General features: G+C 47.3%; 1 protein-coding gene across 1 annotated transcript in view; it reads left to right on the top strand.

Annotated features, from left to right (window-relative positions):
* The window catches only part of plekhg5b (pleckstrin homology domain containing, family G (with RhoGef domain) member 5b), a 260,660-nt gene that overhangs the window by 87,153 nt on the left and 158,222 nt on the right, over positions 1-15,285 (top strand). Inside the window, exon 2 of the mRNA XM_037684656.1 lies at positions 14,390-14,466. Within this exon, the coding sequence (XP_037540584.1) occupies positions 14,390-14,466 (77 nt within the window). The remainder of the gene's footprint in view (positions 1-14,389; positions 14,467-15,285) is intronic.

The raw sequence follows: 15,285 nt of genomic DNA, 5'->3' as shown, positions 1-15,285 counted from the left end.
CTACCTACCTACCTACCTACCTACCTACCTACCTACCTACCTACCTACCCACCCACCCACCCACCTACCCACCCACCCATCTACCCACCTACCCACCCACCTACCTACCTACCTACTCACCTACCTATCTACTCACTTACCTACTCAAATGCTTTGGGCAGGATGGATCAGATCTCAGGAATTTTACCCAGTCACGTTCCATTGGTGTGGCCACGTAATTTGGACATTTCAGAACCAAGTGGACCAACACAGACTCAAGGTAGATGTCATTAAGTTCTGCCTGTCCCCAAAACATGTGTTTATCTGAATTTGGCACCCTTGGCAGGCCTTGAAAACCACCTTATCTGAATTTGTGTGGAGAACATGTGATCGGACGCTCACCACCCCCTAACTGAGGAATTTCCAACTGATAACCAGAAGAAACCAGCTGAATAAACATTGTGTCATCATTTCAGAACTCTTGGATTCTCATAGACATTGTACAAGGCCATTCCCCAGCATACCTCGAGAATCTAAAAAAGTTAAATCTGGTCCTCTGGACATTCAAAAAACAAAGCAAAACAGAAAAAAATGTAGAAACGTTTCGTCTTTCATCTGAAACACTTCTTCAGTCTGAGGTGCTGTATTCAGCTCAGTCTTGTAAATAGCACCTTCTCAGAGTGGATCAACCAGTTTTGCTGCTGACATCCAAAACCAGCTGCTCACATGATCAAGAAGGACAATCAGCCTAACAATGGATCATTAGCACACTGATGGCTGTGTACTATTCACAGGAGGCTGAGTGATACTAGCAATAACAGCATTGTAAGAGGGGGACAGTTGAACCCGGAGGCCTCCACCCCTGTTTAATGATGGATGATTTATTTTCACAAAGATGGCCTCCTTCCTCTCTCAAACCATCTCATTCCTCTCTATCCAGGATGTGAACATCTTCATCCCTGAAAGAGTGACCGCTGGTCTGGAGATGAGTGTAGACCGCAGAGTCCTGGCCTGATGTTGTTGCTCTTCTGTGCTGGGCCATCCTTTTGGCCAGTGGCTGTTAAGTTTCCCCAATGTAAGACTGATCACAGCCCTCCTGACACTGAACCACATACACAATATTACTCTTGTTTGTGCCGGGGGACTGGATCTTTGAGATGAACCAGTCTTTGCCGTAATGTATTTTGGGGTTTAAAAGCCACTGGGATGTTGTGTTTAGAAAATAAACGTCTCAGTTGCTCTGATACTCCCTCAACATACCATACCATACCACTTTATTTATAAAGCACTTAAAACAGCAACAAGGCCAACCAAAGTGCTGTACAGACAAAACAACAGGTAACACACAAAGCAAAATACAAACTGAGGTAAATCAGACTATAGACAAAAAAAAAACAAAAACGATGCAGATTATGACGACAAAACAGTGTGGAGCATACAGTATCAAAACACAGTCTGCTTGTGTTGAAAGCTATTGAATAGTAGTGAGTTTTTAAACGGGACTTGAAAACCGAGAGGGAGGGGGCCTGTCTGACAAGCAGAGTTAACTCGTTCCAGAGTCTTGGTCCTGCTACAGAGAAGGCCCTGTCACCTCTGCGCTTAAGACGAGTTCCTGGAACTGTGAGGAGCAACTGGTCCACTGACCTCAGAGAGCGTGGTGGGACATACGGTTGTAGCAAATCAGAGAGATTGGGGGGGGGGGGGGGACACTGTTCAGTGATTTGTAGACATACATGAGTATTTTGAACTGGACTCGAAAGTGAACCGGTAACCAGTGCAGTGAGGCCAAAACTGGTGTAATGTGCTCTCTTTTGCCTGGACTGGTTAAAAATCGGGCTGCTGCATTCTGGACCAGTTGTAGTCGTGCAATGGAGGTCTGACTGATACCAAACAGGAGCGAATTGCAGTAATCAAGCCTAGATGTAATGAATGCATGTATTACTGTCTCCAGGTTATTTTTGGACAATATGGGCTTCAGTTTAGACAGCCGCCTCAATTGGAAGAAACAGGATTTAACGATCATGTTTACATAATTGTTAAGTTTCAGGGAAGGGTCCATTATCACGCCCAGATTAGTGACTCTTTGTTTTTCTGACAGGGTTAGAGCGGAAAGGTCGATGCAGTGGTTTGTGATCGTATCGTTGGGAGGGAACAACATGACTTCAGACTTCTTTTCTTTGATACTTAAGAAATTTAAAGCCATCCAGTCCCTGATGTCAGCCAGGCAGTTAAGCAGCGGTTGAATAGAGCATATACCATTGTGTCTTAGGGGGAAGTAAATTTGACAGTCATCGGCATAGAAGTGGAAGGGCATGTTGTGTTTCCGGAAAATAGCACCAAGCAGCAGCAGGTATAAAGAGAATAGTAGGGGACCCAGTATGGACCCCTGCTGAACCCCCCATTTAAGCTCTGCCTCTGCAGAACTAAAATCCTTGATGGAGACACAAAAGGATCTGTCAGTGAGGTAAGATCTGAACCAATTGAGGGCTGATCCTGTGATGCCCTTCCACTGCTCCAACCTAGCAATGAGGATCTCATGGTCGATGGTGTCAAAGGCGGCTGTGATGTCCAACAGGACAAGCAGCACAGAATCACCGGTATCTGTGAATCTGAAGATGTTGTTAAAGACCTTCAGCAGGGCAGTTTCAGTGCTGTGGAGAGGTTTAAAGCCAGATTGGAATAGCTCTAAGATGGCGTGATCCTCCAGGAAGCAGTTCAACTGGGACTCGACTATTTTCTCCAGTACTTTAGAAACAAATGGGAGTTTGGAGACAGGCCGGTAGGTAGGAAATGACTGAGGGGTCAAGGTTTGTTTTTTTCAGGAGAGGCTGGACAGCAGCATGTTTAAAGGATTTTAGCATCACGCCAGTGGATAAACTACTGTTTACTATGGCAAAAATGGACAGATCTAGAGTAAGAAAAACCTCCTTTAGTAGTCAAGGGGGGACCACATCAAAGGGGGAGCCAGAAGGTTTCAAGCTGCACATGACCTGCTCTAGAGAAGATAGAGTGATGGGTTCAAAATGGTCAAAAGGAGCTACAGATTGAGGTGGGATGGATGGGTCATGAGTTGGAAGAGAAATGAGAGCCCTGGTGGTCGCAATTTTTTCCAAAAAGAAATGTAGGAAGTTGTCGCACAGCTCAGTCGAGGCTTCCAGAGGTGATGGTTCATTGAGGTGTAGAACAGAGTTTAGGGTGGAGAAGAGGACACGAGGGTTGTGAGAGTTTGAGGTAATTATATCAGAGAAGAATTTTGATTTAGCAGCTTTTACTGTTTTCTGATTACAGTGCCAACTCTCTTTAAGTATCTGGAAAGAGACCTGCAGCCTGTCTTTCCTCCACTTTCGTTCCGCCCTCCTACATTGCTGCCTAACGGCCTTGGTGACGTCACTCAGCCAAGGTTCTGCTCTGAGTTTTGATTTTTTTGGTTTTAACAGGAGCAACATGATCCAGAGTCTTTAAGCAGACAGAGTTGAACTGGGATGTCAGCTCCTCAGTGGTGGTGAGAAACACTGGGGGCTGAATTATCATTTCAGAGTTATAAACATCTGTGAAACGTGCGGCAGTGAAGTGGTTAATGGTCCAGGTGCGACGTGCAGGAATGCACGACTTAGGAGTTAGATAGGGGAGGGTGAACTCAAACCGGACTGGCATGTGGTCTGAAAAATCATTATCATCAATAACAAGATTATTAACTGTCACATCATGATTTAAAACAAGGTCCAGTGTATGTCCACGCTCTTGGGTGGGACCGTTTACATGCTGAGTTAAATTAAATGAGTCCAATAAATCTAAAAAGTCCTTAACCAAGGGCTTCTCAGGACATGCAAATTAAAGTCACCAATAATGAAAAGATGCTCATATTTTGGTGTGATTTCAGCCAAGAAGTCAGAAAACTCATTTATGAAATCCTTAGATCGAGGTGGGCGGTAGACAAGTGCAAATAACGTCGGAGGTGAATGTCCAAGTTCAAAGACGCTCAGCTCAAAGCTGGCGCGGGAAACTGGGATGGGCAGTTGTTTACAGTCAAAAGTTGATTTGAATATTGTTAATAATCCACCACAGCGCCGGCCTGATGGCCGCGGGGCGTTAAAATACAGACTGTTCTGTGGCAGTAATTCCGTCAAGGCACTGGACTCACCCGGAGACATCCAAGTCTCTGTGATGCAGATAAAGTCCAGATCGTGCTCTTGAAAGTAGTCCCTGAGGATAAAAGTTCTATTTCGTATAGGCTTCGCCCTTTAAGGCTGTCGCTTAGGGGGTTTGTCCCGATATGCAAAGCATCGCAATGAAAAATTTAGTCCACGCCCACCTGCTGTGTGGGCCCCACCCGGTCCGTATAAATTACATTAAGAGCGGGAAATCGGCTCCCATTTTTTCTTCAGCAAGCTAATAACACTGTCAGAAGAACAAAGAAGGAAAGTTGTGTATATGACCAACCTTTTTTAAGAATGATTGGCCCGGCAGTCGACCTCCGGTCGTCCGGTGAGTTCTCCTCTCCGAGGAGAAGCTGACGAGCAGTCTTGTTTCAAGGTAAGCGCCGAGGAATATTTCTCAGTGACAGGTCGCTACACGCTGGACAACGCCATCTTGTAATTTTCCTCTTATCGCCGACCCTCGGAGCGAGTCGGATGGTTCCTCCGGGACAGGTGGCGCTCAGCTGCAGCCCCCACTGCTCATTCCCTCATGGAGAGCGTAGTGTCGGTGGAGGGGGACTGAGTGAATGCTCACCCCATCCCACCTTGTTTCGCATCGGCGATCACACCGCTCACGGCCAACGGCGCCCTCAGGGGTTGCCCGGCGTAACCCAGGAGGCGGCTGACATGAAGGGACCTTTTTTACGTCCCACGCCTTTCCCGCCAGTTCGGATGATCCGGCGGGAAGGTTGTTTTTACTAAGTTCTATTCCGGCTCACCGTCTTGATCCATCTGGCCTCGTTTTCCCAACAGGACGTCCTACGAGCGAGGCCACAGACGTTTTTTTCCTGGTACATCGGGGGGGCCGGTCTCCACAGTCTGCACCCATCTCCAGAGCACGGGTTCACCGAGTGGAAAGTCCCTCAGTGCCCCCTGGAGCCAAGCCTGACGGAGGCTTCATTGGAGCAAGATGTTGAGGTGGACCAGCGTCCCGTGCCTCCGGTTAGCGTAACCGAAACGGTGACACCGCTCTCCAACTGAGCTCACCAGCATGTGTTCCACACGGCCGCAGCGAACAACACGTTACGCTGTTGGCGTACACGTTCAGAGGCGGGAAGAGACGGTGGGCCCCTCTGACCTTCGGCTCGCTCCGCTCTCGTAGCGGCTGCTTGCTAACGACGCTGCCAGCCCCTGCAGTACGCTCCGTCTACAGGACAGCTGACGTCATCCCCAACCGGTGCGCCTCTTTTGCTGTCTGCCGCCCCGCATCGCAGCCGGAGAACGAGGTCCCAGAGGCTCTCCTGGCTCGTCACTCTACCTTCCTCTCAGGAGAGCTGCAGGAGCTTGTTGGAGGTCCTTTTTTCATCAGCAAGAGATCATTTCAAGATGTTCCATGGCTGCACAACGCCTCCCCAGATCTGCTACGCCAGCCCCTCCCGTCAGACGTCCCCGGCATCCATAAGTTAATTTTTTTTCCCGGACTTCGCCAACAGGGGGCCCTCCAGGACAACAAACGGAGCTCAAGGGAGGATAACCAGGTGTCGGTTTGCTGTAAGTGTGTTGATGACACGATGTGAAATAAACATCATTTTACAATGAAATGTCTTTTAGCCAGCTGTCAGCATGGATTATCTGACAAGCGGCCCCATCACACACACTCATCACGAATGAGCCTTTTTAAGGTTGTTTTCATTCACTGTCAGCAGTGCCAATACGCGCTCCCGCGGCATGAAAGCGCGCATGCAGCTCTCAGCGCCCGCCGTTCACGTCAACGTTAACGTGAGACCGCAGTGCGAGCCCAGTAATGTATCTCGCTCTTGGCAGGAGCGACACGCGTTTTTTCATCGCAGTGGTGTCAAACGCGCGCTCCCGTGGCGTCAGCAGTTTCACAAGCCTCTCAGCGGCTCCGCTCCTTCATCTTCGAAGAAGGTTTTCTGAATTAATACTGCAGCTCGTGGAATCACTCAAAAGTTCACGTGATTCGCAGCCAAGAATGAACGTGTTTCTGCAGACCGAGTCCAGTGGTAACCTCGCCCCACCGATGCCGCGCGCTGCTTCCTGACCGCACCAGCGTCAACGCGCGCTCCCGCGGCAATCCTGGCTTAAGGCGTCGCATGAATGAGGGTGCGCACACACGACTCTTCAGGGCACGTCGGCTCATACGTGCACCCGCTCCCCGAACGTTTACACGGATCAGCTGCACACAACGTGAGCACAGCACATGAGCTGCGTCCCACAGCATCAGCAAACGCACAACGTTTTGCATGCTCGGGGGCGCGCGTGTTTTCTTTCTCACTCTGCGTGCACCAGCTCACATCAGCATGCATGTGAGTTTCACAGCATAAATGCGTGCCCACTTTGTAACTTATAAGAGTGGCAATGAGCGCAAGCTCCAGACGGATGGGCGAACCCTTTTCATCCGGGGATTCATGCTGCAGTACAGTTCAAACCCCGGTGTGGAGGAACTCTGTGCCGTTTTCTGTCATTTCTGAATAGATCTCGTCCCCTCTCGCAGAAGTTCAGGAAATTCTGTTTTAAATGTAATTTCTAGAGTCTCAGAAGGAGAGGAAAACGCAAGGTCCCTCTCTCATCACTTCTCGGTCCCAACGATCTGGAAAGATGAGATTTATTCTAGATTTGTCAATTTTTGAACTGTGAGAAACAACTCTCCATTATGCGCCCGAGCCGCTCTAATTCTGCTTTATCTGGACACCTGCTGCTGCTGAGCAGTTTGTACAGACAGGTGGCAGCAGTGTAACTCACGTGAACCGGTTGAGTGATATCAGCTGTTTTCTGTCAGCAGACCTACGTCACACATGTCAGTTTTCACAGAGGTACACACATTTAACAAGCTGTGGGGGCGCTGTGGTTCTCCACACAGCAGCTCATTTAAATGTTTTTGGAGTGTCGCATGGGTTCTTTAAATGTGACTCAACACTGACCTTGAACTGCAGAATCATCAGGGTTTTTGATTTACACGGACAACAAGTGACTGTTGCATACAAACTGGCAGGAGATGTATGCACTCAACCCATGTGCCACATTGTGAGACAGATGCTGTGTGGGGCACACCCAATCTGCTCTCCATTGGAGTAGGGTACATCTCATGTATTCCGAACAAGGGGCGGATGTGATGTCCAAAGACGGTCCTTTGCGGCACAGAGACCTGGGACCTTCCACCCAGAGCTATGGCTCAGACACAGCAGAAATCCTGCCAGCGCCTGTGGATGTGTAGCAACACGAGAGAATGCTCAATGTCAACTATAATTATCGTGGAGCCACGGGACGATCCAACGCTGGGTGGTCGTGCCTGCTCACAGCCTGTGGTCATAATGCTTTTTCACCTTCCTCTCTCCCTCTATAATCACGGTTTTCTGAACCGAGCTCAGGAGGAGGGACTGGCAGCTCCTCTGCCCCAAGTGCGTGAACGCATCATGGTTCCCAGACCTACGACACTTGTTATCAGGGCGCTCGTGGAACCTGTCGTGCAGGGAGGATGCTCTCCTCCAGGCGGGAGGAACGATCAGGAGTTAATCAGAATAGGCCAGCACCTGTGGTCTGGCCGCTGTGCGGATCTTTTTGAGAGGATGGATCTCTCTCAAGATGTAGTGCGTACGATTCAGGATTCACGTGCTGCAACCACCACAGCACTGTTCACATCAAGTGGTCAGTTTTTTCAGCACTGCGGTACAGAAAGGCGTAGAGGCCACTTCATGTCCACTGTACAACATGCTGTCCTTTTCTGCAGCAGTCGATAGACAGAAATCTGGTGTCCAGCACAATTATCATATGCTTCAACCATGTTTTCTTCTTGTCTCAAAGTTGTCGTACACAGAACAACCTTTAATCATCCTCTGACGGAGCATTTTGACTCAGATTGAAATAGCAGCTGTGGGCCTGTTTGTGACACGAGAAAAAGCTCCGTGTCAATTATGGTTTTCTCTGAGCCCACGAGACGAACCACCGCTGGGGGTGGATGCGTTTGCCCATGGCCCAAAATGCTTCTGTACGTGTTTTCCACTACCTCCTCTGATTTTACAGTTCTTGAACCGAGTTCAGGAGGAGGGATTGACAGCTCTCCTGGTGGCCCCCGAACGCGTGAGCACACCATGGTTCCCAGTCCTGCAACGCCTGCTGTCGGGGTGCCCGTGGAAACTGCCGTGGAGGGAGGACGCTCTCCTCCAGGCAGGAGGAGAGACCAGGAGTTATCCAGAAATAGGCCAGCACCTGTGGGTCTGGCCGCTGAACGGATCCGCTTAGAGAGGATGGGTCTCCCACAGGATGTAGTGCGCACAATTCAGTTTTCACGTGCTGCATCTACCACAGCGCTGTACACATTCAAGCGAACAGCCTTTCAGCGCTGGTGTACAGAGAAGGGTGTAGAGGCCACCTCATGTCCATTAGGTGGAATGTTGTCCTTTCTGCAGCAGCTGATGGACAGAAATTTGGCGTCCAGCACGATTAAAACGTACGCTGCAGCCATCTCTTCTTGCCACGAAGGGTTCGGAGACAGAACAGGTTTTAATCATCCGCTGATGAAGCGTTTTCTAAAAGGTGTACAGAGACGCAGACCTGTTTCACACCCACTTGTTCCACAGTGGGATTTAACATTGGTTCTGCAGGTCCTGATCAAAGCTCCATTTGAGCCTCTGGATCAGGTTCCACTTAAATTCTTGTCTCTTTAAACAGCCCTGCTGTTGGCTTTAACATCCGCTAAGAGAGTGAGTGATTTATCTGCCCTCTCTGTCTCTCCGTCATGTCTCAGAATTCAGGCTGACGGCAGCTCAGCTGATTTAAGACCAAACCCAGCTTTTATGCCTAAAACATCATGAGCTCTTTTAAATCAAGAGCGATATCGTTGGAGGGGTCCCCCCCCCTTCACACACAGATCAGAAGAAGTAGCGTCTTTTCATCTCCTCTGTCCGTTGCGGGCGTTGACGTGTTACATAGCGTGCACAGCTGCAATGAGTCAACATTTGTTTGTGCATTATAGAGATGCATCTGCAGGTCTACCATTATCCACCCAGCGCTTGTCACACTGGCTGTGTGAGGCCATTTCTGAAGCCTACAGAGCATCAGATTTAGAGCCTCCTGTCAACCTCAGAGCACATTCAACCAGGGGTATCGCATCTTAGACTGCTTTGCATAATGGTATGTCAATGTAGGACATTTTGCACTGTGGCCGCGTGGTCAACACCCTGCTCATTTATTCCCTTTTATCTACGTGATGTGACGGCTCGTTCCATGACGCATTCTGTCTTTAGTATTTACAGAATTAATATTGTTGTTTCATGGAACTCCGTTTTACTCACATCTGTCTGCATGCATTACAGTGTGAGATGTTATCAGTCACAAGTTGTGACTGTTATTTTGGTTCTATTGTCACTAATCAGTTCACGACTATTGTTACCAATCAGTTCATGTGATTAATAATCAGCTCTCCTGTTATTATTAATCTGGTCATACGGTCAGCCGTAAACCGGTTGGTTCATGGCTCTTTTCAGCTTCCCCCCCTCCCCCCTCCCCTGTTGAAGTTTTCCAGGGCGTTCATGCATTCAGAACGCATAGTTACACAACATGCGTCTGTGCATGGCACACATAATTACGCAATGCGTAATTACGCACATGGGGAGCCGAGTGACAAGACGTTTTTTGGGCAAGCTTCTGCTTCATACGGTGTTCGAATGGACCCAGTGAGGCGAGGACTACATCCGCTTCGCCCTTAACCCACTAAGCGACAGCCTTAAAGGGCGAAGCCTATACTAAATAGAACGTTGGTTATGTACTGTAACCCCAGATTCTATGAGTATAGGCGTAGCCCTTTAAGCGTCGGGCCTCACTGGCTTCTAAATGGCTGAAGAAAAAGCTTTTTTTGGGAGCCGATTTCCCGCTCTTAACGTAATTTATACGGACCGTGTGAGGCCCACACAGCAGGTGGGCTTGGACTAAATTTTTCAGTGCGATGCTTTGCATATCGGGATAAACCCTCTAAGCGACAGCCTTAAAGGGCTACACCTATACTCATAGAATCTGGGGTTACAGTACGTAACCAATGTTTTGTTGGTAACAGATCTTGCGTCAATCAAACACATCCGTATATTGTCCAAAGTGGAGCCAGCAGCGGTGGAGTTAGTGCACGCTAATGGCCGCAGGTTTTCAATAACATCCCCTCCAGGTCGGTCCGGGCTGCGCACCGGCTGACAACTCACGTTGGTTACCTGTTCCGGGCACACAGGAAGCTGGAGACCATGACCGCCAGCTGAAGAGGAAGATGCAGGGCGCAGAGCTTTCAGCTTCACCAGCTGACCAGCACGTTTTCCTCGGCGTCTGAAGCGATATCTCCGGGCAGGCAGGTGAGGAGCGCAGCGAAGGTAAGCTGGCATGTCCGCCAGCAGGGGGGAGGGGGGGGGGGGTCCAGAGGTACGCTGATAATGGTCTAAATTAGCGACTTGAGTGCCAGTTAAACGATGATTCAAAAGTTGTTGTCTGTCATACACCAGCAGAGAGTTGATGTCACAGATGTGAAATGCAAAAAACAAAAATAATCTGACCACCATCAGCAGAGGTGGATTGTAAGCCATGTACACGGGAGCCATCTTACCCGAAGTTTCAAACATACGGAATGACCACTGGTCTGGGTTCCTCCTTTTCACCTGTTGGCTGACTGGAGTCCTGTTTGGGTTTCTTGAAAGCAGAGAAGAAAGCAGAGAAGAAACCCAAACAGGACTCCAGTCAGCCATCAGGTGAAAAGGAGGAACCCAGACCCAGACCAGTGGTCATTCCGTATGTTGAGAGAGTATCAGAGAAGCTGAGACGTTTATTTTCTAAACACAACGTAAATACATTAATACAAAATACATTACAGCAAAGACTGGTTCATCCCAAAGATCCAGTCCCCCGGCACAAACAGAGTAATATTGTGTATGCTGTTCAGTGTCAGGAGGGCTGTGATCAGTCTTACATCGGGGAAACTAAACAGCCACTGGCCAAAAGGATGGCCCAGCACAAAAGATCAACATCATCAGGCCAGGATTCTGCGGTCTACACTCCTCTCCAGGCCAGCGGTCACTCTTTCAGGGATGAAGATGTTCACATCCTGGATAGAGAGGAACAATGGTTTGAGAGAAGAGTAAAGGAGGCCATCTTTGTGAAAAGAAATCGTCCTTCATTAAACAGAGGTGGAGGCCTCCGGGTTCAACTGTCCCCCTCTTACAGTGCTATTATTGCTAGTATCACTCAGCCTCCTGTGAATAGTAATTCAATTCAATTCAATTCAAAAATACTTCATTAATCCCAGAGGGAAATTATTTGTTGTTGTAACTCATTATCCTCATTTCATTAAGAGATGTTATAGATACTGATGGCTGTAGACAGGAAGGATCTCTTGTAAAGGTCCATCCCACAGTGGATCCTAAGAAACTGGCCGCAGATGCCGTCCGATCTGTTCACCCAGACTCGACTAGCCTCTCAGTTCCCCCGGGCTGTAGAACCGCCCGAATGCAGAGCAGAACTCCTCCCAGCGTGATGGCCACTCCTCCCAGCGTGATGGCCACTCCTCCCAGCAGTCTGCCGAGCTCCTCATCGCTACGGACAGCCAACTGTAGGCGCCGAGGGCTGACCCCGCCCCTCCGCCGCCACAAGCCGCGTCTCCCGCTAGCTCCAGGATCCCAGCGGCCAGGCACCCGAGCACAGTCGGCAGGTAGATGAGAATGCGTCCACAGAACATCCTTTCAACTCATTTGAGATTTGGAGCTGTAGTTAAGATATTATTTGAGCTTTTGAGATGTTGATCAGCTGCTGTTGGTTGTAGAAAACTGCCTTGTTGCCATGGTTACGCATCATAACAAATGTCCCAAAATAAAAAAAGTTTCAGTAAAAATCCTTCCAGTTGCACATCATCCGATACCAGAGGAAACAATCATCCAAAAATGTGATTTACATCCGGAAAAAGAGGAATTAAAGTTTCCAAAAGCAAAATCTCAGAATGAAAGTAACAGAGCTGCTCCAACATGCAGCCACCTTGAGCGGCGCAATTCTAGAAAAAAAAGTAAGTAGCCATCAGTGTGCTAATGATCCATTGTTAGGCTCATGGTCCTTCTTGATCATGTGAGCAGCTGGTTTTGGTTGTCAGCAGCAAAACTGGTTGATCCGCTCTGAGAAGGTGCTATTTATAAGACTGAGCTGAATACAGCACCTCAGACTGAGGAAGTCTTTCGGATGAAATATTAAACATTTCTACATTTTTTCTGTTTTGCTTTGTTTTTTGAATGTCCAGAGGACCAGATTTAACTTTTTTAGATTTTCGAGGTATGTTGGGGAATGGCCATGGACAATGTCTATGAGAATCCAAGAGTTCTGAAATGATGACACAATGTTTATTCAGCTGGTTTCTTCTGGTTATCAGTTGGAAATTCCTCAGTTAGGGGGTGGTGAACGTCGGCTCACATGTTCTCCACACAAATTCAGATAAGGTGGTTTTCAAGGCCTGCCAAGGGTGCCAAATTCAGATAAACACAGATGTTTTGGGGACAGGCAGAACTTAATGACATCTACCTTGAGTCTGTGTTGGTCCACTCGGTTCTGAAATGTCCAAATTACGTGGCCACACCAATGGAACGTGACTGGGTAAAATCCCTGAGATCTGATCCATTCTGCCCAAAGCATTTGAGTCTGGGTATTCGAGGCACAAACCAAGCCATCATAAAGGCAAGCAGCATGATCGTGTCCAAATTTGCTGCAGATGACTTCCTTTATTGCAGGAACCAGTTATAGTAAATCCAATTAAATATGCGTCTTTAAAATCCACAAATGGCAGCAGAGATAGACACATCATCAAGTCTTCAAGTCGATGAGATATCCAGATGCGTGCATGCCAACAGGGCAAATCGGCTCGCCTAAAGCCTATTTTCTCTTCGAAGAAATGTTATCAATTGTGTTGAGGGATCAGCTGATCAAAACAAGTCCATAATTATGTTCGGAAGATATGCAAAGAGAGGCTCAGAAGCAGTTTCACAGACAGACAGAGCAGCAAAGCGGAGAGGGAGGGGAAGGGAAAACGTCTGATCTCTGCAAGAGCAAGTGGTGAAGTGTTGACAGCAAAGACCTTCATTTAGCTATTTGCATGCTGACACTGTCAGTTTTTATATCCTCATGCTAATCAAAGGAGCATTCCCTCATATTCACAGCTGCTGACAAACTACAGCAAATGTAACTATAAACCAGTTGACCCTTTCCTTCCCAGTGGGGGGAGGCTGTGGGCTCAATGGTTTGCATCAGTTCCTGTTTTTCCATCCTTCCCACCAGCACCCTGACCTGTGAGAATGGTTTAAGCTGAGTGTTTGACACAAAGTGACTTGTTTCTATTTGCCGCTGAAAGCAGCTCCTCAGGTCTTTGACTATTTTTATTTTTTTGCATGTTGACAAATGATTATCGTTGGCCTTAAAGGTCATCCCCAGAATGACTTAATTTTCTAGCTGCAGTCCATCTCCATCAAAGACCATTTACTAATATTTCACCAGTGACCAGTTCATCTGGCCTTACTGGAAAGGTTTATACTTCACTGGTCCTGTTGTGCTTGGTAATTGAAGACTTCTTACCTTCAAGCACTTTTATAGTCTATTCCACCCCTAAGAGCTTTTTTTTTTCTAAACATGTGTTCTCTGTTTTTCTCATTTGACAGAGCAATAAATATCAGCACACTCAGCCTCCTTGTTATATTTTTTATCTTTTGTGTAAATGTAGAAGATGAAGACGTAAACACTGCCTTTTATCAGACCATCCATGCAGCTAGTCGAGTTGATTCTAGGGGTTTATTTGACAATGGTGATTTGTTGCTGTGCACATGAAAGCATCAAGCTTACCCTTACCCACGATGAGTGCACTTTGGTACAAGAACCAGAACTGGTCTTCCTCTCATTTGCTCTGTTTGCTTCCTGTCTTTTGGTCATCATTTCTCTCTGATCTCCACCCAAACACACCCGTCCTTTTCCTTCTGTTTACCTTTCCTCCAAGAAATCTCTTTAACCAAAGTTCTGTTTTAAAAATTCATGCACTGCTAATAGTTATGTGTGTTTCTTGTGCTTATAGTTGGTCTCCCTCCATTTTTAACACTTCATTGTTATATAAACACAGGCAGTGGCTTTTAGGCCCCACAACATGTTTTACAGCTCTCCTAAGAGAGGTGTGTTAATGGATATGGAGCTGGTTCTGTGCTGGATTTGGTGTTTTTGTGATTAAACAGAAATGTCAGGCTGACCCATGTGTTTTGTTTCAGATGATAAGCCTGTCCAGGAGGAGGACTGGGTGGTTTGCCAGCATCCTGAGTGTCCTGACCACTGGAGGGCCTCTAAAGTAAGAATGGATTAATTTTAATAACAGGAGTTTGCCTTAAACTTAAACTTAGTTTGGCATTTTACTTATCACACTACAAAGTACCATACCATACCATACCAATTTATTTATAGAGCATTTAAAACAGCAAAAAGGCCAACCAAAGTGCTGTACAAAAGAAAACAAACATGCACAGCGGACAGGAAAACATAAAATAGAAATACAGATACAAATAGCAGCAGAAGCTAACTAAAATGGCCAACAGAGTAGAGAACAGACCGGACCAAAACAAATCACAACGTGTTAAAGGCAAGAGAATAGAAGTGGGTCTTCAAGCGAGACTTAAAGACTGAGAGTGTGGGAGCGTGCCGGACACTCAGTGGCAACTCATTCCACAGTCGTGGACCTTCAACAGAGAAAGCCCTGTCACCTCTGAGCTTAAAGTGTTCTGAGTTATGAGACATTTGATGTTGTTTTCACATTTGGGCGGCTGTGGCTGAGTGGTTAGAGCAGTTGTCCTCCAATGCAAGAGTTGGGGGTTCGAATCCACCAGCAGTCACATGCCGAAGTGTCCCTGGGTAAGACACTGAACCCCTCATTGCCTCCGATGTGTGTCCCATTGGTGTATGAATGTGATAAAGCGCTGATTAGTCTCTTTAGAATGATTTGTTCAATTAGCTTTGTAGAGATATAGGAGAGTGCTGTATGGATGAGTAAATGAGGGCACAGATTGTAGTGTAAAGTGCTTTGAGTGTCCATAAAATTGAAAGGTGCTATACAAGTACAGTCCATTACACAAAGTTTGTTTTCTCAGTCATCCAGGTATATAACAACAAAAAA

The sequence above is a fragment of the Nematolebias whitei genome, chromosome 11, assembly GCF_014905685.2.
Source record: "Nematolebias whitei isolate Nwh7 chromosome 11, NemWhi1, whole genome shotgun sequence".
Lineage (NCBI taxonomy): Eukaryota > Metazoa > Chordata > Actinopteri > Cyprinodontiformes > Rivulidae > Nematolebias > Nematolebias whitei.
Note: the sequence above shows the minus strand (reverse complement) of the source record. Positions and strands in the feature narration are given on the sequence as shown.